The sequence below is a fragment of the Lichtheimia ornata genome, assembly GCF_029851405.1.
Source record: "Lichtheimia ornata isolate CBS 291.66 chromosome Unknown scaffold00090, whole genome shotgun sequence".
NCBI classification, from domain to species: domain Eukaryota; kingdom Fungi; phylum Mucoromycota; class Mucoromycetes; order Mucorales; family Lichtheimiaceae; genus Lichtheimia; species Lichtheimia ornata.
In genome coordinates, this window is record NW_026695410.1 from 15,918 (window position 1) to 36,418 (window position 20,501).

At 43.1% G+C, this 20,501-nt stretch overlaps 4 protein-coding genes across 4 annotated transcripts; all 4 read left to right on the top strand.

Moving 5' to 3' along the window:
• Nucleotides 1-680: 680 nt before the first annotated feature.
• On the top strand, nucleotides 681-2,827 carry O0I10_011434 (uncharacterized protein; the record flags this gene model as incomplete). Its single annotated transcript, XM_058491401.1, has 2 exons — nucleotides 681-1,369; nucleotides 1,435-2,827. The coding sequence occupies 2 exons, from the start codon at nucleotides 681-683 to the stop codon at nucleotides 2,825-2,827; spliced, it is 2,082 nt and encodes a 693-aa protein (XP_058337814.1).
• A 965-nt stretch (nucleotides 2,828-3,792) lies between these two features.
• O0I10_011435 (uncharacterized protein) lies at nucleotides 3,793-5,880 on the top strand (the record flags this gene model as incomplete). Its single annotated transcript, XM_058491402.1, has 2 exons — nucleotides 3,793-4,511; nucleotides 4,563-5,880. The coding sequence occupies 2 exons, from the start codon at nucleotides 3,793-3,795 to the stop codon at nucleotides 5,878-5,880; spliced, it is 2,037 nt and encodes a 678-aa protein (XP_058337815.1).
• A 3,962-nt stretch (nucleotides 5,881-9,842) lies between these two features.
• On the top strand, nucleotides 9,843-11,191 carry O0I10_011436 (uncharacterized protein; the record flags this gene model as incomplete). Its single annotated transcript, XM_058491403.1, has 3 exons — nucleotides 9,843-9,881; nucleotides 9,945-10,740; nucleotides 10,800-11,191. 3 exons carry the CDS (start codon nucleotides 9,843-9,845, stop codon nucleotides 11,189-11,191), a joined length of 1,227 nt encoding a protein of 408 aa, XP_058337816.1.
• A 2,909-nt stretch (nucleotides 11,192-14,100) lies between these two features.
• O0I10_011437 (uncharacterized protein) lies at nucleotides 14,101-15,478 on the top strand (the record flags this gene model as incomplete). Its single annotated transcript, XM_058491404.1, has 3 exons — nucleotides 14,101-14,139; nucleotides 14,195-15,020; nucleotides 15,084-15,478. 3 exons carry the CDS (start codon nucleotides 14,101-14,103, stop codon nucleotides 15,476-15,478), a joined length of 1,260 nt encoding a protein of 419 aa, XP_058337817.1.
• Nucleotides 15,479-20,501: the final 5,023 nt, after the last annotated feature.

Here is a 20,501-nt window from a genome sequence, read left to right on the forward strand (position 1 = left end):
TGTGGTAGAGACTATGAGCGGCCCGTGGCATATGGTACATGATACTACATATAAGAAAAGCATCCATGATATTGGGATTACCGGTCTTGAACTTGCAACCATGATGCAGTACAAGATGTTCTCGGGAATGATGATCAACGTTGTTGTTCCGGTTTCCGGAGGATGTTATTGCGTCTTAGTGTAAACATGGGTGGCAAAAGGTTGGAGTCTTCCTGTAAACATGAATACCAAGAGATTGTGAGGTCAACATGCAACAGGGCGGTGATGATGACAGTATGAATGTTCAAGCTTTATGGCGGGGTTGTTACCATGTACATGTATCATGGATACGTATAAGCTTTATTCAACATTACATCTATAGCAGAAAATAGTTGGAGCTTCATTCGGTTGCACAAGTTTGGGCTGATGCTTCGTGTAACTCTAGCATCCAAAAGTGCTGCTGCGCGATGCAACACCATACGACAAAGTGATGATGGAGACGTCTATGATAAAAGAGCATGCAATCTCGAGGAACAGGTGCGTACGATACAACGGCTGTGGATGTATAAAGAAAAATCCATGCATAGAGGCTCCATCATCTCTCTTTCCGCTACCACGTTGCATAAGTCTGTATGTATATATATATAATTGTTGTGCGCCACACTTGATTCACCTACCTCTTCTTCTTCACTCTTTTTGTTATGCATGAACCTCAACCGATTGCCATTCAAAGACACCATGCAACCGAGACGATCGCCGATGCAGCTCGTCGGCTTGAAGAATCTACCCAACGACGCCTTGTCCTTCTGAACGATCGAGCCAGAGCATTAGCAGCAAGTGCCAAGTTTGAAGCAGCATTGAATGACGCGACGACTATGCAAACGTTAGCACCTTCTTCAGGGATGGGATACTTGTGTGCAGGTCACGTGCATCAGCTACAAGGACGACATCGAGCATGCATTGATGTATGTGATCGAGGACTTTCAGCTGTGCCCTCATCCGACACCTACTACTACCAGCAGTTGGTTGATATGCGATCCATGGCAGAAAAGCACAACAACGTATACGTCGACTTTGTCAAGGAGCTTTCTTTGGAAATCGTCGAGCTCATTGTGGATAACCTCTTTACGGATGATACGAGGATTCGAATGGATCATCTTTGCCAGTATCTCTCAATATCCCATCTATGGCGTGAAAAGATCTTGCAATCCATGCGTCGTTTACATCTTGTCAGTGAGCCGGGCAAGGATTTGGTTGATAGCAGTGGATACATCTTGAAGCATACAGCACCCTATGCAGCCGCATTGACGATCAAATACGAAGCGACTTCGGCCTACAAGTTATTCCAGCAATACGAATTTCCATCACTACGATTTCTGGACCTGGATGAGTAAGTGGTTTGAATTTTTCAATGATTGGATGGATCCTCTCATTTACGTGTATGTACGAAACTAGAGTATACCCTGAGGATGCTGATACAGCGACCGCGCTTTTATCCTTGACATCGGTGCAATCGACTGTGACGCATTTGGATATGAAGATGGAGAATTTGAATTATTCACTTGGTGACATCCTTGGCACATTTCCACACCTTGTTTCGTTGACATGTCACGATATCAACAGTGATCTCACCACTGCATCTGATACTTATCCCCAATTGAAGGAGCTGAAGCTTTGGAACGAAGAACGCGGGTTTGAATCGGATGATTTGAAGATGATGACACAACGACTACCAGCACTCGAGATATTTTCAGTGAACCCATGCCTGGATACCAGTGCTTTATCGATGATTCAAGACAATTGCCCCAAGCTCAAGCTTATCGCTTACAACGATTATCGGAACGAGGAATCCTACATGCGGCGTATCACATACAAGGGCATCAACGACAAGTCAGGTGGTGGTGGCACTAGCAACAACAACAACAACGACTTGCAATCACTCAATGTCAACTTTGTGGCGGGTGACACCTTTGAAGTGGATATGCTGGACATCATTACATCCATCACGCGTAATAGCCACAGCTTGCAATCCATCTTTTTCTGTTACAATTCAAAGGTCGACGTCAGGATTTACCTTCCCATCTATGAACATGTTACGCTTAGTCACTTGACCAGCTACACGCACAAGATCAGCCATCATGAGCATGTGCAGCTTGCCGTAGCTGTGATTAGGCGATCACCCCATTTAAGGGTTATTGAATTGTTCAAAGGACCACGGCTTTCGGTGGATGATGATGATGATGATAACAACAACAGCCGACGCATTTATTATCGGGAACTCACTGAAGTATTTGTTGCCATGACAGGCCTTGCAGATTTAGAGGTTGCCGACATTCGCATCCATAGCCGTAATGCAGCTATGGGTATAGAACACTTTCTTCGATACCACAACAGCATTGATTCCAAGCTACGCACTTTGTATGTCCCAAAGCGTACCGATTTATCTCCGGACACGTTGGAGTTGCTGACGGGGTTACCACGATTGGAAAACTTGACACTGAGGCTGGTGATAATGGCGACATCAATGGACACAGCAGACGACTTTATTCGTACGGGTCGCCAATTACTGGAATCGTTGGCAAGGAAATGCCCGCTTATACACACGCTGACGTTGTACGATTTCCATGGCCTTGAACTGCTCTCCTTGCGATTCTTCCCTAACCTCAAGTCATTACGCTTAAAAATCGACAATATTGCTTGCTCTGACTTGGTGGTGTTGCTGCAATGCCCCAAACTCGAGGACTTTTATATAAAGCTACGTTCCCCGGCCCCATACGATGAGATAGATCAAGAACTTGATACCATGCTGAGAGAGAAGATGAGAGTATATGCATCTAATAGTAGCTAGTTAGTAAATGTGATCCCTGTAAATCTGCAAATAAATGAGGATGATACAATAAACTCTAAATACATGAATATATCCTGAAAAGCTGCGATTGCGCTATGTACAGCCTTGATGACAACTTTATCAATTCACGCAAATAAAGGCAAGGGTAAATAGAGAGTAGCATGCGACCACAAAACATAGCATAAGGGCTGATCCATATGCAGATAGCGTTGCCAAGGAACGGAAGGGGTTTTAACAACAAAGATATCGTCCCTATTGATGCACATCATCTTTGTCATGTGCATTGTCTTCCAAGGTAACATTGGATGATACCCGCGCCATCAACACTGTTATCCATTTGACTATGTGCATATGTACATAAAGCGATCACAGGGGGTGCTCATTGGTATGCACAGCCTTAGACTCTTTTAATAACAACATAATCCAGGGCACAGTAATGGGATCATAGCTGATAATATGAGCGCTCTTGAATGGGTAGTAATTGATCTTTATTTTCAGAAAAGGGTTGCATGCAGAAGAAGAATGTCCGTAAGATCACGAGCCTCATCTTAGAGTCAACCTCCATTATTATCCAAGCCCACTTGTTGACACGCCACAAATGAAGCATTCAAAAAAGTCAATCAATTCGGCTTTATCAGGGCTTAGCTCGCCCGTGTGTATCACAATGAAGGAGGCTTGCAGAATGTGTAACCACTAAGTAGGATGCGAGGTATGGGCAATGCATACAAGGGCAATTTGGAGATACGATGATTGATGGGAGTCGATGCTATGTATATTACGTTGATGTCGTCATACAATCTTTACTGTAAATAGGGGAGAATGACTATATGGAAATCGGTTGAGTCAAATATCGAGGGGATCGTATCACCGAAGGTTCGTACCACCTCTCTTTCTCTCTCTCTTTCTTATGCTTTATACGCGCGTGTTGACTCTCGCAGTATCATGTTCTCTACCCTATCTTCAACATGACAGCCACCCTGATTGCAAAACACAACTCGTCCTGCCCATCCGACAACCATGCAGACACCATTGCGAGGACAACCCGGGAGCTGGAGGAGTTGACAAACGAGGATCTTGAACACCTTTACAGACGTGCAGTCGCTTTTGTCATGTGTGGCAAGTTTGAAGCAGCAATGGAGGATGCTAGCACCATGCTCTCGCTATCGCCTTCATCAGCTTTGCCGTACTTATGTATGGGTTACGTGTATGAACAACAAGGACGCTATGGTGCAGCTATTCAAGCGTATGATGAGGGACTCCAAGCAGTTTCATCTGCCCAACCTGATTACCAGCAGCAGCTATCCAAAGCACGATCCACAGCACAATCTCATAACGACACACGCGTCGATTTCATAAAACGCCTTCCAACTCATGATGTGATCAAAAAGATAATGGATCATACACTACCACTAATACTACCCAAGGAGACGACAATCCAAACGCACCAGTTGTACGAGTACATGAACGTGTCACATGTATGGAGAGAGCGGATCATGCAATGTCTTCCTGAAGATTTACATCTTGAACTCGAGCATCATGATGAACTTGCAAAGATGGATTATCTACTTGAACATGCAGCATCACGCGTCATCGCATTGACTGTCAATTGTTCCGTTACCCATCCTCAATCGCTATTACCAAGCATCAGCCATTTCTCATCACTTCGCTCATTGTGCATTAAAAAGTAAGTATGGTGCACCAAGTATCCACATCATCTCTAACATAAGGGTAATAGGATGGCTCACGATGCACCACGCTCTATGTTGGCTTTGCTATCCCCGATGGCATCGACGTTGGAACATTTGGATGTGCGTAGTAGTGACGATCATGATCATTTCTCGCTTGGTGATATTCTCAGCACCTTTCCACAGCTTACGTGGTTACGTTGTCATGGCAACATGGGGGATATGGCTACAACAGCGCCTACTCATTGCCCCAAGCTCAAGACGCTTCTTTTCTCAATGTCCAACCATACCCTTCAATACGAGCACATTATGGACCTCACAACACGATTCCCGGAACTGAGGCAGTTGGCTATTCATCCTTGCAAAGATACACGTGCTTTGACAAGCATTCCCGAGCATTGTCCCCGTCTCAAGATACTTTATTACAACAGCGTCAACCACGTGAGCAGCATTTCGAACCTTGGATTGGAATCATATCAGCAAAAGGATGGTATTGAAGCACTACACCTTGGAAGCAAATCAAAGGAACCAATACTTGTGGATATAGAGGACCTTGTTTCCTTCCTGAAATGCCATCATCACAGCCTCCAACACCTGGATTTACGCTACATGTTGACCGATGCATCCATTATCAGCTTTGGCAGCTTGGTGCATGATGATGATGATGATGATGATGACGAGGGAACGTTGTTCGAGTCATTAAGGAGTTATTCGCAGACGGTGTACAGCAATGAGGATTTACTATTATCGAGATGGCTTATCAAACGATCACCCCATTTGAAAAAGGTTGAGCTACAAGAGGATGAGGATGATACAACTTCAAAGTACGATCTGGGACCTCTATTCGATGATTTGGCATGCCTTGATGAATTGGAGGATCTCCAAGTGGATATTGGATGTGAAAAGATCGGCAATAGTACTTCTCGTTTTCTGGAACATCACAGCAAAATCGATTCTCTCTTGCATACATTGGTGTTTCCTAAGAATTTCCATGTCCGTGGCGAGATGGCAGACCTGCTAGGATCCTTACGACGATTAGAGCGCTTGTCGATCCAAATGTACGACGCGAGTAATCTGAATGGCATTCAAGAAGGGTGTCCACAGCTGAGGCATCTTACCATATACTCTGTTTTCGACCTTATTGGTTTCAAGATGGCTTTGAGCCTAGCCTCCATGACCAACCTAGAAACACTCTGCATTCGAGCGAAAAAATTTGAGTATGGGCTTATGCTTTGTCTTAAGGGGTTGCATCAACTACAAGAATTGACCATTTGCCGAGAACATGAGGAAGGAGATATTGAAGACTGTGTGGATCCACCGGCGTATTTTGATATGTTACCCTTCACAGTACGGATTTTAGAGTATTGAATTTAATAAAAGGTGGTGTTGTGTTCTGCATTTTCTAGATCATTAGCTTATTGCTGTACTATACGTGTGTTACAATGAAATAAACTTCGGGAGGTGGAAGATAAAACTAGCTTTTCAATGGCGTGTTTTAACATGATGCAGCGTCGTTCATATGCTGCCAATCTCAAGATCTTCAGCATACATACGTTATTAAGGGGCTCTTTTGGAATCTTTGCTTTAACACCAATACATAACACCGATGATGATTGTGACTTTTGACTCGCCATTTGGGTACAAGGAATCCTCTTTCAAACACGGCTGTCAATTGTGTTCGGACTCTGTCCCATTTATGCGCGAAAACGGTAACACAACCTTGAGACACGTGCGTGCTAATATCATTGGACATTGCTGCTCGGCCTGTATTGCTTCCAAAATAATACCAAGGATCAATGAAGGTAACCAAGGGATTCATTCCGATAGTATGCACGTATGACTAATCAAGAGCCAAAAGGTGTCGCAATCATCATGCATCCACAATGTTGGATGAGATTGGCATAAGGCTTCTCAAGATGCATACTTTGCTTTCTCTCAAACCACTTTGTATGATATTTCACGTCAATGTGATGACACAAAGAACAGTGATTTGCAATCCTCAACAATCAGGTGACCACTTTATTAGCAGCAAATGCCAAGCTCGAAATAGTAATGCGATGATGATACGACAACAACTTCATATGCAAGCGATAGCTCCTTCATCACGGATGGTGTACATATACATCAGCTACAAGGAGGATATGGGTCCTGTATCGATATTTGGGATTAGGTGCTTTCAGCGGTATCATCCTTATCACGTTGCTATGCGATCCACAGTGGTGACGCATAAAGATACATGCGGTGATTCGAATCCTGACGACCTCTCTCTTACTCTTGTAACCTCACTCCCCTTTCCACCACCATCACACAGCAACCGATCTCTGCAAAGAAACCACCTGTTGTTATGGACTCATCGCTCGACACCGCCATGCTGTCAACATTAAGCAGCCCATCGCGTACATGAACACCAACAACCAATGCAACCGAATACAGCAATGAACGTTTATTCTTTATCTGACGCAGCATACGTCGTTATCAGCAAATCGGCTTGAGCTTGTCAAGTCTTCAAAGGTGTTAGTTTCTCATGCCTGTCAAACGTGGATACGGCTCTACTGGACATCGTCGAGGGTGAGTATCATCATGAAAGAGTAGGATCAACACGAGCCTTTTTCGCTAATGCTTTCGTTGCTAAGGATGGGGGTTTACGACAATGAATCCATGTGTCACACCTCACGAGCACAGCTTCATCCATGGTATCTCAAATACAACGTTAAGAAGAACATACGCCAAATGCAATCATGATGATGGGTAAGGGTGAAGACATGGTCTGGATGGATGAACAAGGTATTGAATATGAGTATTACTTTCCAAAGGGATTGCCGTATCCATGGCAAAGGATCGGGAAGGATGTATGGACATGGTTGAAGGTCAAGATACGGATCAACCACATGGATGCTGGATTACATGTCACGTTACCTGCACACTGACAACGAGGCCATGGTCCTTGTACCTCACCGCAACACGACATCAACGTCTTTTCAAGCTGCATCACGTGATGGCAAACGAGCAATGGCAATACTATACCGACATAGCAGCAGCCAAACACCTATCACCCAATGCATTGAGCTTCGATCACTATTACATATTGCTGGAATCCGATTTGCCCCATGAACAACTGGAGATCCTCAAACGTTCGACATGTTGATTATTGTTTCACAAAGACGTATCTTGATTGTCAGCTAGTGATTGGATCAATTCAAGCGGATAAAGATGAGGAGAACTAGGACATATTCATGTCACCTACAAAATATCACCTTTCATGCCACAGGTGGATTTATCACTTCGACTCGTTACTCCAAGATGATGCATCATGACCACTTTATCAGTTCGATCCATCATGACCACAATTCGCACGCCCACTCACATATAAACACGGCTGTTGTCACCAACACCATCGTACGTCCTTTTTTTCTACTTGTATTCATATCATTGTCAATGGCCTTTGGTAAGTCTCAAGAATAATCTTTACGTGATCCCCAAAATGATGGTATTCATGATGCTATGTAGCTCACATCATTGCTTTACCACTTGGAGCGCTCGTTGGTGCCTAATGACATTTGGCCGTATTCCTTGATGAACCCTTTGGGGTAGGTACAACTACCATTTATATGTTAAAAGGATGCCAAGACTGATGGGAGAATTGAAGGCTTCGTTGTAGGCGACATGAGTACATGCGGAGAACTACCTTTGGATTGGATGATGAGTGTACACACCAGGGACATCTGAGAAGAGCTTAACAACGACAATGTTGGCTGATTGCATGATGGAGAGCAACAATGACACCACACACAATGAAATGACGACCACGTATTACCATCAGGCACCACCGTCAAGACATTCTCATTTTATCAATTGGAGGCACAGGCATGTTTTTTTCCATCGTCATCTCTATCGGTCAACATTCCATCCTATAATTCAGCTGCTTGATCATGCTCACTCTATCGACATCATCCGGTGGATGAGGATCCATGTTTCTGGTCCGTGAGTTTACGCCCATCACATAAATACAAGGTTACGGATCAACATCTCAACACTATCACGGATCGCTATGCAACAGCACACATGACTTGGATAACGCCGCAAAAGAGATCTTCTATGATGCTCTCATTTATAAAGGTAAAAGGAGGCTTAGCCTTACATTCACAAGAAAAAGCAGGATCTCACTAAACATACTCTTCTAGCTTAGCTAATGCGTGAAGAATCCATGGATCCTATAACCATGGTACAAACCACGTCACAATCGGGTCGACGAGGCATCTATGATCACCACCAATGATTACAACGTGTTGGGATTCAAGGATTATAATGGGCTGCTACGATCACATTGCGATGGGCTAAGGAACCACTGCACGAACGGATGAGAAGGACTATAAGATGAAGGGCTACGACTACATATGTCTTATGGTGCTTGCCAACCACCCTAATACGGGATATCATGGATGATGTGTACGGCACCTTTGGCGATTACATTTACCAGTCTTATGATGGGCGTCGGCAATGATCCAATACCAAATGGAATAAGGGCACAGTGACATACATTAGAAACATTGTAGCCATCGGCGTTTTGTTGTTTATAGAACATTCGTGTGGAATCCAACATGATAAAATGTTTGCATCGTACTGCATCTTCATCAACGCATGCTTGATAATGTGGAACACGTGTTTGGTTTCCAGGATGACTACTATTTTTCGATTGATTATATGAAAGGCGGGACCACGCTGCTTCGTATGATTGCATTGCAGCGTTGTTGGATTGAGAGAAATAGGATGAATAACGAAGATCGGGATTGAAATCAGTATACTATATCATGTACAGGAGAATACTCTTTCTTGTGTGTGGGCACGTTTTATGTCATCCAGGCATACATATTTCTTATTATGGATGAGCGTAGCAAAGCTTATTGTAGCGATTAGCCAATGGCGTTTTATATATACCCAGCTATTGAATCTCAATAAAAAGCTTACTTTTGTGTGTACATTCCATATTATAAATTCGGAACGCTGGGACCGCATCCGAAGTTTGAGATGCAATCCCCTTGGTCAACGCTTTGTACTTGCAAGTACAAAGTTCCTAGTACAATAACATAGGTCCGGTTTTCGCCAACCAGTGGTGATTTTACATAGTTTCCATGTTAACCTAGGTGGCATTATGGAGATCATGATAAGACGGCGTTTGCTTATACATGGCAATGCTGTTCGCTTTACAGTTTAGGGGCACTGTTGACATCTTGGATGTGACACGACACATCATGCCTCAAAAAGTATGAATAACGCCGCAGTGGACAGTCTTTTCGTCTTCACATCCCTTTTCTTCTTCCATTTTCCTTGACATGACCTACGACACTGAGGAAGATAACGACCCGTATAAAGTATGTACATGCACATAGGACAGCATACATGTGAGAAGGTAGATATTTACAAGGTTCCTTTAGATCAACATAAGATTAGAGGATGACGAGGACAGCAAACGAAAACGGTTTTTCGAAAAAGGGCTCAGCACACTCTTAGACGACGAGTATTTTTTGCTCCTCTACGTGCCTGCAAATGGAGGCAAGATGAAAGTTATAAGACCTGCCAATGACGCATACCATCGAAAGCGCATCATCAAAAGAATCAATGAAGAACGACGCATTCCATCTTTTTATTACGCCTTATCGCATCTTTGGGGTCTCACAGAAAACAACCGATACCACTGGAATGATATCAGTGAATACGTTGACGACGAACAAGGACAATCAATGCAACCTGTTTCCATGCGAGATGAGAAACGAGATGCATTACTTACAATGCTTAAGGACCATCCTGACAGCTATTGGTGGATCGATGTCTTGTGTGCACGCACTGATACCCCACTTGATATCATGGGAGATATTTACGCTTGTTGCCTTGAATGTATTATCATGATCGATTGTCAGCCAAGCCTTATACCGAAAATTCACACACTCTACCAGCAGTTACATCAAACGCCGGGTTACGAGCGAATTGAAGTCTTGGATACCTTGGCTACATTCTTGCAAAGCCAATGGTGGCAACGTGTATGGACCTGGCAGGAGATGGCTCTCCCTGTTGGAGATGTGCGCTTTACGGCTGAAACAGATATTCATGGACTACAATCCAACACAATCACTCTGGAGAAATTACTTGAATTTAATACTCTGATGGGTGATACTCTGATGGGTGATGGTCTGACGGTTACTTCCTATCATTTGCAACATAAACTACTACACGGTATGTTCCACGCGAGGTTAGGATTTGATATTGACAAACACTGCTAACCAGTTGACCAGATTACGGCAAAGAACTGTTATTCTTGGAAGTTGCTCAAAGATTCAGGGACATAGACTCTGCAAGAAAATCCAACGTTGTTCGTAGAGCGACAACTGAATCAGTGCATGGTGTAATGATGCCATTGATGTATTCCAATCGACGATGTTATGATCCGTGTGATTATGTTTATGGTGTACTGGGAATGATGCAGATCAAAATCCCAAGGATGGATGATCCCAATTCTGTTTGGCGCCATTTCTTGTCAGAGCTGGATAATTTAAGTCCGCTTAAGTTTGGAACATGGAGTCATCGTGCAGATGACATCGATTTACGAAAAGTTGATAATCTTGGTGACGTATACGGCAAGTTGTCTATGATATATATTCGTGATGTGAATGGCCTTTATTATTAAAATGACTATGATGATTATTTGTGCTCTTGCATAATGTTAGCAGGAGACAGATGTCACGCTATTGGTGAAGATGGGTTGTGGTAGGATTAAATTTCATTTCACGTCTACTCTTCTTCCCACTTGGACATTGCCATTCTCAACCACTACTTCCCTTCTGGCATGACACTAGTACATGGGCACCAATGCGACTCATCTGTTAACGATTCAACAACGAGTAAACGAAGACAGCCAGCGATTGTGTCCTTGCTCTCCATTTAACGCTGTTGATCTGCAGCAACCGGTTTCCAAGAGGTTTTTGTCTCATGGCATATCACTACAACATATTGTCGATGATATCCAGCAGCTTTATTCATTCAACGACACGCATTCTCGGTTCATGTTACTGCTACCAAGGCTTTTGAGTACTAGTCGACCCTTTATCAAGGTAAGAGGATGATGGCATATCACAATGGTGACAATCTTCTCACGTGTGTGCAGCACAATGTTTTGAGTCCTGCTTTTCAAGTTTGGATGTAGCAACGCTTTTCACTTTAGATGTTGGAATATCCAGGTAGCAATTGGATGGGGTGGAATATGGTGAAGAGAAAGGTGATAATTGACATGGCCATCTTGTATATAGTGAGGCTGCACGATGCGAAAACATTGATTGTGGATGATGCCACCTTGTCAACAGGAGCTGGAACATGCGAGGAGACTCTGGAGCGCGTACTCGACATGATACCTTGAGAAAAGAACCACTTTGTCGACATTTCAACGACATCCACCGATTTGAAAATCATTATACGTTATGAAGATCGAGACAACCACCAGCATTGGCAACTTTGGCGATTGAACACATGGAAGTCTGATATGATGATTTGGATATGGTTATGGGCACCTGGTGAACCAATGGATTACGGGGTCAATTCTTGATAACGAGGATGAGGAAAACTATTTGATAAGGAGGATATCGACTATAAACGTTACCCAGCATGACACCTGAATTTGAACATTTGATGCACAGAAACGGCAATCACTTAAATGAATGATGGAGAGCAGCAATTATCAACAAAGTGATCAACGACATCGTATTCTTATCAAGCTTCATTGTCGTCGCCTTGCTCTTAGTTGCAGATATGGACCTGAACCCACCTATTGTATTTATCATTGTTTGCCAGCACTCGCATCCCTACCCATTCAGCTGCTTCATCCTTCTCAACCATCACTTCCCTATGGAACGCAGCAAACATGCATTCGGATTCGTATTACATTTCACTCAATGGATCTATGATTGGGAACATACTATTGAAGCAGCTAGCAACAATCCCATTGGATCATTGGACATCTGCGACATGATCATCATTGACCTGATTTTGCAAGCTTTACCTCCATCACTTGGCGACGTGGTTAGGAATCATCACCTCAACAAGGATGTCGTCTTTTGAAACAGCACGCGTGATCATATATCGCTTCAAGGGTTTCTTGATGGAACGCTCTCACTATGGTAAGAGGAAGAAGGTGTCTTACATTGACAATGGGAAGAAACATAACATTAAAACATGCATTTATAGATTGGCGAATGCATTTGAGTGACCATGGCATCATTCGGTGTAATTTACACGTCGTTTTTCAACAACGTACATCACCATTGGATCGAGATGGAACGAAGGATATCACACTTGTGTTCTACAACGATTGAATACGACTGGGTTGGGATTCAAGGATTATCAAGGCGCATGCGACCTGACCGAAGAATCATACATGATGGGAACAGGATTGGATGTGAAGGATGTGGATGGATATACCGGTTGCATATGGCCCATGTTGCTTGGCAACAACCCTGATATGGAATCTCCCTGATGATGCAACGCCCTGCTACAAGTATTGTTGATGGACCACAACACAGACCAATACCGAGAGAGAGTTTTAGAGTACAACGCCATCCATTGGAAATAAGCAGTGCCTTCCTTTCAACAAGCCTTTTCGAGAAATCCAAAATTAAAATCTCTACCGCATTGCGTTTTACTATCATTATGTTGATGTCAATGACGTGGCTATTTTATGATGTATATCATTGTTTGGCTGTGCAGTTGGGGTGGGGTTGAATGAACGACAAGGATGAAGGAAACAATATCATCGCAAGTTGCTTTGAAGGAGAATGGGATTGACAACGAAGGTTCGATTGTCGAATGGATTGGTTGCATGGGAATGGGGTTTATGGGGTTTTATATGATTACAATCTAGTGAGCATGGGAAAAGATACAATGGGCAACAAAGGCTGGTATGGCAACCATCTTCATGAGACCACGTCCTTTGTCACATGATCACAATTACTACAGTAAGCCATTGCTTGCCTGCTTCATGGTGCATAAAAATGCCGAAGGTTGCTCCTCGGTCAGCGGTGTCTCATCATGTATACATAATAAACTTTGCAATTCAATAATGAAAATAAACGGCACCCCCACCTTTAAGCCCACTTCATGGAGATAATGCAGGAGTCGACCATCCGATTTTAAAACTTGAGCTTGAAACCTAGGAATACAAAGAACATAGCATTTTGGTGATGATGAAATGCTTGCACTTACGACCTCATCTCTTGTATCACCTCATTGTGGCATGTCAAAGCACAAAGTCGGATGACGAGCATCTTTCTCCGAGCTTTGAGACGCAAGTGTTTCTGTTGACCAGCGGTACATCCCAATAAAAGTTCTCAACAAGGTATTCATGAATCGGGTGTGTGCTTGTATTGTAATCTTGGTGCAATTGGGACTATTGAGATAAGCTGGTGTTTGCTGCCAATATACCTTTACTAAGGGCCTTGATCCGCATCTCGTATGTAACACAAATACATAACAGCGTACCAAAACCTTGAAACTGCCGCGCCAAACACCGTTTGTATTTTTCGCACCCTTTCTTCTCCGTATTTAAACATGACATGCGACACTGACGAAAACGACAACCTTTATAAAGTATGCACACCTATAGACGACAATACATCTGAAATGATGTTCACAAGACGCTTAGATCGATATAAGAATTGAGGATGATGAAGGCAATCACCTTAAAGAGCTTTTTGAAAAAGGACTCGGTTCACTCTTAGATGATAAGCATTTTTTATTACTTTATGTTCCTGAAGACAATGGTGACAAGATGCAAATTGTACGACCTGCCAGCAATCTATTCCATCGAAGACGCATGATCAAAAGGATTAATGAAGCCAAACGCATTCCATCTTTTTATTACGCATTGTCACACCTTTGGGGGCTTACAGAAAACAACCGTTATCACTGGAATGATATCAATGAATACGTGAATGACGAAAACGGACAACCAGTAAAGCCTGTATCCATGCGACCTGAGAAACGAGATGCATTACTTACAATGCTCCAGGACCATCCTGACAGCTATTGGTGGATTGATGTCTTGTGTGCACGTACCAATACACCTTTGCATATCATGGGTGATATTTATTCTTGTTGTCTTGAATGTATTGCCATGATCGATTGTGATCCAACCCTGATACATACCATTCACACGATGTCGGATAAAGCAAAAGATTTCGAGGAACTACATTTCAATGCAGGAGGATGTCCAACCTACGACCAGATTTATCATACGAAAGCTCCTCAGCTGATTGAATCCTTGTGCACATTCGTACAAAGGCAATGGTGGCAACGTGTATGGACTTGGCAGGAGATGGCGCTTCCTGTTGGAGACGTGCGGTTCATAGCTGAAACAGACACGCTACACCTACCACCAACCCACACAATCACTCTGAATGAATTGCTTCGATTTAAGAAAATGGTGAGGCTCATGTGGGATCGTGGCGTACGCGATACGTTGCATGATAGTACGTTGCATGAGATGCTTCAATTGTTACATATTGACACACGTTGCTAACCAGGTTGGCTAGGAGATGCCAAGGCAATGAAGTTGGTATCCAAGGTACTTGATGACATTTACGGTGCCAGAAAATCAAACAAGTATCGTATCTCGGGAAGCAAGGATAGATTTTACTTTCTTCTGTGGTCATTACGTGATTCCACAAGACGATGTTATGACCCAGCTGATTATGTTTATGGTGTGCTCGGCATGTTGCAGATCAAAATTCCAAGAATGGACGATCCGAATGCTGTTTGGCGGCATTTGTTGATGGCGCTGGATGATTATATGAAAGATGATGATGATGATGATAGGTCTGGCTCTCCAAGTTGCGTTGATCGTGCTGACATCATCGACTTGTGCAAAGCTAAAAATATCGGTTATGTATACAAAAAGCTGATTGAGATCTATTTTGGATTCAAATAAAGAAGCTTTGGAACTAATTACAGTGAGACTAATGAATGTGGATCATGCGCATGGGATGTGGCGGAGAGGGTAAAATGGATGGTGGTGGGTAACGTGCACCTCAGACAGGTCCTCTTTCCACCTCCATTCCACCAACAATGTGCACCTGCAACTACCTCTCACAATCGCTTCCACAATGACACAGTTAACAACGCCAATGCCACGCGTCTGTTACTATTCAACAACACGTAATTGAAGAAGCCCAACGACCGCGTCCTTACTCATCATTAACGCCGTTGATCTTTAGCACCTCGTTTCCAAGAAGCTTTTTGGCGCAGTACTGCAACGTGTTGACAGCAGCTTCACGATACCATATGTCAACCCATTTACCAAGGTAACAGGATGACGGATTATCATACGTAGTCGTAGCGATCTTCTCACGGGTTGTATGATGCAGTGCAATGGTTCAAGTTTTGGATGTTGCGTTGTTTATTTTCTCTTGATGTTGGGTATCAAGGTAACAGGTGGATGGGTTGCTATGTTTTGAGAAAATGGATGATAATTGACATGCTCATCACGTAGTTGATATTCATTTTGGATGATGGATTCTTGTCAACGTACACGGGAGCCTACGAGGGATACTCGACAACATCTGCGATGGCAAATGAAAAGGTGTTTCGACATGACATTGCAATCCACATTCTATACCACATCAAGGTGTTGCGCCTGAAGGATCGTTGTACGCTTTTGAAACTGAGAAAAGCATGAGAATTGACAGCTTCAACGAATGCACCCGTGGAGATACGATACGACGCCTTTGTTGGATTAATGGATACCTCCAGATAACTGCAATGATCGATTGTCAATGATTCTTGGGGTCATTTCAGGAGAATGAGGATGGGGAAAACGATACGTGGATTCGATCACGAGGACTTCAAGAATCAGCACCAAGCAACATGCAAAAATGGGGGATTGGAGTCATGCCAGCAAGAGAGATGACCTGAAGAATGATTCATCCTAGCAATGAAGCCACGAACAATGACCAACAAAAGCAACAATGACATCGCATTCATCAAGCTTGATTCTCAGCATATATTCACGTTATCATATGGAGATATGGATCTGATCCTACATGATTCTTCTTGATCAGCACTCGTTCATTTCATCCAACCACACATCTGCTTCGCCTTATTCACTATGAAATTATCGCTGTGCTTGCACTTCATTTCAAAAGCGTGATTCTATATGGGATACAGCAAAATCAGTACCGTGGGGCAGCACATGATCGAGTATTCTTCCAGCGCCAATCAGCCGTTTATCGATGACATGGTTCAATATATGCAGCAGATGTCTCTTTGTGGCAGCAGTAAGGTAAACTTAAGAAAAGGGGATATGGGATGCAAGCTCCAATCACTTGCTAACATGGGTCGTTTGTTACGGTTATAGAATGCACCATCTTTTTACAGCAACAAGAAGGCGGATTTTGGGGAAAATGCATGACCAACGGAGTCAGATCGCTACTGTGGATTGATACGCTTCTTCATCAACACATTTACTTTCCATGTATCGTTGCTACAAGATGCATGTCACGTTGCTTGAGTGGGCGGCCTCTACCTGTTCAGATGATTTATGAATACGTGACAGCACCATCACATTTTGATTGCCACTTGGATCTTGGATCAAGCCAAAGGGAGAAGGATTTGGAGAACTACCTTTGGATTGGATGATGACACAATGAGCACCAGGGACATGTGAGAACAAGTTTGGGGTCGGGTGCATGGCAACGACAATGATTGGATGATTGAGTGCAGCAATGACACCATCAACAATGGCACCACGACCATACATTATAATCAATCACCATCATCAAGACACGCTCGTGTTATCAGCTGAAGTTGTAGGCGTGGTTCTTCATCATCCTCTTTGTCGGTCAATATTCCATGTCGGTCAATATTCCATCCCATCATCCAGCTGGCTTACTATGCTCATTCCATCGGCGTCATTGAGGAGATGAGGATCATATTTTTGGTTTCGTAAGGTTTATCTCAATCACCTGGATACAAGGTTACGGATCACCCTCTCAACGCCGTTATCGATCGCTATGCAACAGCACGCTTGACTGGACACCGCTTCAGAAGATTTCATATGAATCCCCCATTTATCAAGGTAAAAAGAGGCATGGATTGTACAAGACGAAGCTCTTTCTCATTAAGGCACGCCTTTTTCAGCTGGATCGCTTCATTAATGTTGTCCACAAGTGCTGCACAATCAAGGGTTACAATGCTTTGGGATACAAGAACGATCACGGGCTTGTGCAATCAAATACAGCGACACCCGAAGGAAGGATGAATGATGGGATACACATTGTATACCAATTATGGTGTTTGACAACCTCTCTCAAATGGAATACGTTGGATGTTGCAAAGGCAGGCTACTACGATCATGTCTACGATGCCTAGTGTTATCAATGGGCTGCCAATACTTTACGAGACAAGGGCAACATCGCATCTATTGGGAATACGCGATGCTTTCTTTTTCACAAGAACCTCTTCCTAGAATTCGCTTTCGAAAGGTTGCAGCGTAGCTTAATCAACACATGTTTCTTTGTACGATAATCAGTGTTGGATTTCAATTTGGTCTTCAAATACAAAACACATGGTCATTCACATGGCTCGTTTGGGATCATTGGTTTAAATGCATTATAGGTCAAAGAGTGGGGTGGGGAAAGGAAGGCAATATTTCTACCATGGCATGTTTTGAAAAAGAGTAGCGTGCAGGGGATCTCGTTTCGCTCATCAACCTTTGATTTTCGTTGAATGGCTTACCATTGCTTACTGTGGGGTACTTATCTTGAAATAAGCATACATGTTTACGTAACCCACAATAAAGAAGCTTCGTTGGTTGTAAGGTAAATGCGTTATGTCAAACAAAAATGAGCTTTAATACAACGTGGCACGAGCATATGACCATACAATGTTTACTTATGAACAATTATCAGGTAAGGGTGTCTTACGCAATCTTATAAGGGCGAACTATACTATACGGCTATCATAGGTCGACCTTGCTATAGGGGATGAAGCTAGAATCATGCGTCCTCCGCCAATAGGATTACCCCTTGAAATCCTGTCCTCTTAAACTTTGTTACACGAACACCTCCTTCTGCATCTTTGTCTCTATTACAGTCAAGCTGTTTTACAATCAACAACGACCACTTGTTATATAGCATCACGCTTACAGCATAGTCAAAATATAAAGACATCTATATCTCATAATGTTACAATCATCCTACTAGAGCAAAGTTGGTTTGCGTGGTCGAATGTATCTTGTGTCAAACTCTCATGTCCGCCATGGGCATTCTCAAACTTACCCAAAAAATAGGATTGCACATCGCCGAGAAAAACTTTCAAGAGGTCGACTCACGATCCAATTTGGTTGGTAGCGACATTCGCGGAATCTGGGGTTGTCCACCTCGATCGTGAAATTTGCACACAAGATTCCTTTGACCACGCCGAACAGCTTTGTTCTCTTAAAGACAGTAGGCTTCATTGTAAAGTTTAGAGACACAGGCACCTTTATGTTTTACATATGCCGTAAGCCTGATGCTATATGAAAAGAGTTCTTTATTCATTGTAAAGTAGTATGACTACAATGGAGCCAAAGATGCTGAGGGACGTGGTAGTGTAACAGAGCCATTTTGCATGATTGGAACGGCCAATGTAGGATACCATATACACTATCTATGATTGGCAGCTAACAGCCATTTCCTCACAATCGACACTGTTGCCCATTCTGTAACATGTGAACAATGCTCCTGCTCCAGCCAAACATTTCCATCATTCAACTTCCTTGATCCGAGCTGATTTGACTGAGCTACGCCAAAACAGCAAACATGAAAATTAATGAAAGACAGACCCTGCGAATGTCTCCGCCTTTCAAACTTTGGGAAGCTCCCATTCCAAATTTTCAAATGAAGCGTGAGGTTTTTATTAGAAAAAGGTGATCAGCATGTTCGAGAGCACCCTGCTGACCAATTCTCAAGTTGGAGGTGGGCAACTTCGGGGCGGTGGACGGTTCGCTCTTTTGTTCCCATCATCCACCATTTGGACCCGCCCCGGATTTTAATTCTTCACAATGAAGTCTACGACTTTTAAATGAATGGAGTTGATCAGCATGTCCCAGCGAATCTGCTGATCAATTTCCAAGTTCGAAATGGGGAACCCCAAGATAATACATACTACTTCGATAAATCATGAACCTGGGGCTGACCTGCATTTCCGACTTTCATAGTAAACCCCACATTGTACCCTCCCATTCAATGTTTTCAAATGAACATGAAGTCTTTTTTAACACAAAACTGATCAGCATGTTCCAGAGCACCTTGTGTGAAAGTTTCATGTTCGAGATGAGCAATCTCAATATCAAGTATTGGTGTACAGTGTTCATGCATTTATACAAGAGGTGTCGGACCTATTTAATTTCCACTTCTTCTCGCTCTTAGCTTGGTGCCTCATCCTCCCAATCTCAACTGTCGGTGCATTCAAGTATACAACTACCGCCTGCGAACGATTGCCCTGCTTCAACCCATCATGTCAACCCTACAATTGTCTCGATCCGATTGTCTTTGACTGAATGGCAAGTTCATGGCGTGTACACACCACTACAACACCCGCGTTTCTTGACACTTCAACTTCTCTTGTACAATCCTCGACCACATTCAAACGTAACGTAACAGCATTCATTGCAGCAGTTGCCAATAGCAAGGAGTCTATCTCCATTGTCTCAAACGGTCTTCTTTACTTGCAGCAACTTGCCTTGCAGCCTTTTTTACGTGAACAGCAGATAGTCATTGTATAGTAAGCAGCTTTATTTATGTGTAGCAACTTGTATCAAATACATACGACTACTTATGGATATGGATATGGATATTGGTTTGGTAAATGGGGTGGAAGGAATTGGATCTGTTGGTGGTATTGGTTCCCTTGATCCATTTGGAATGTGATGATCAGCTTGGATGATGCCCATATCAACTATCAATTACGCCGTT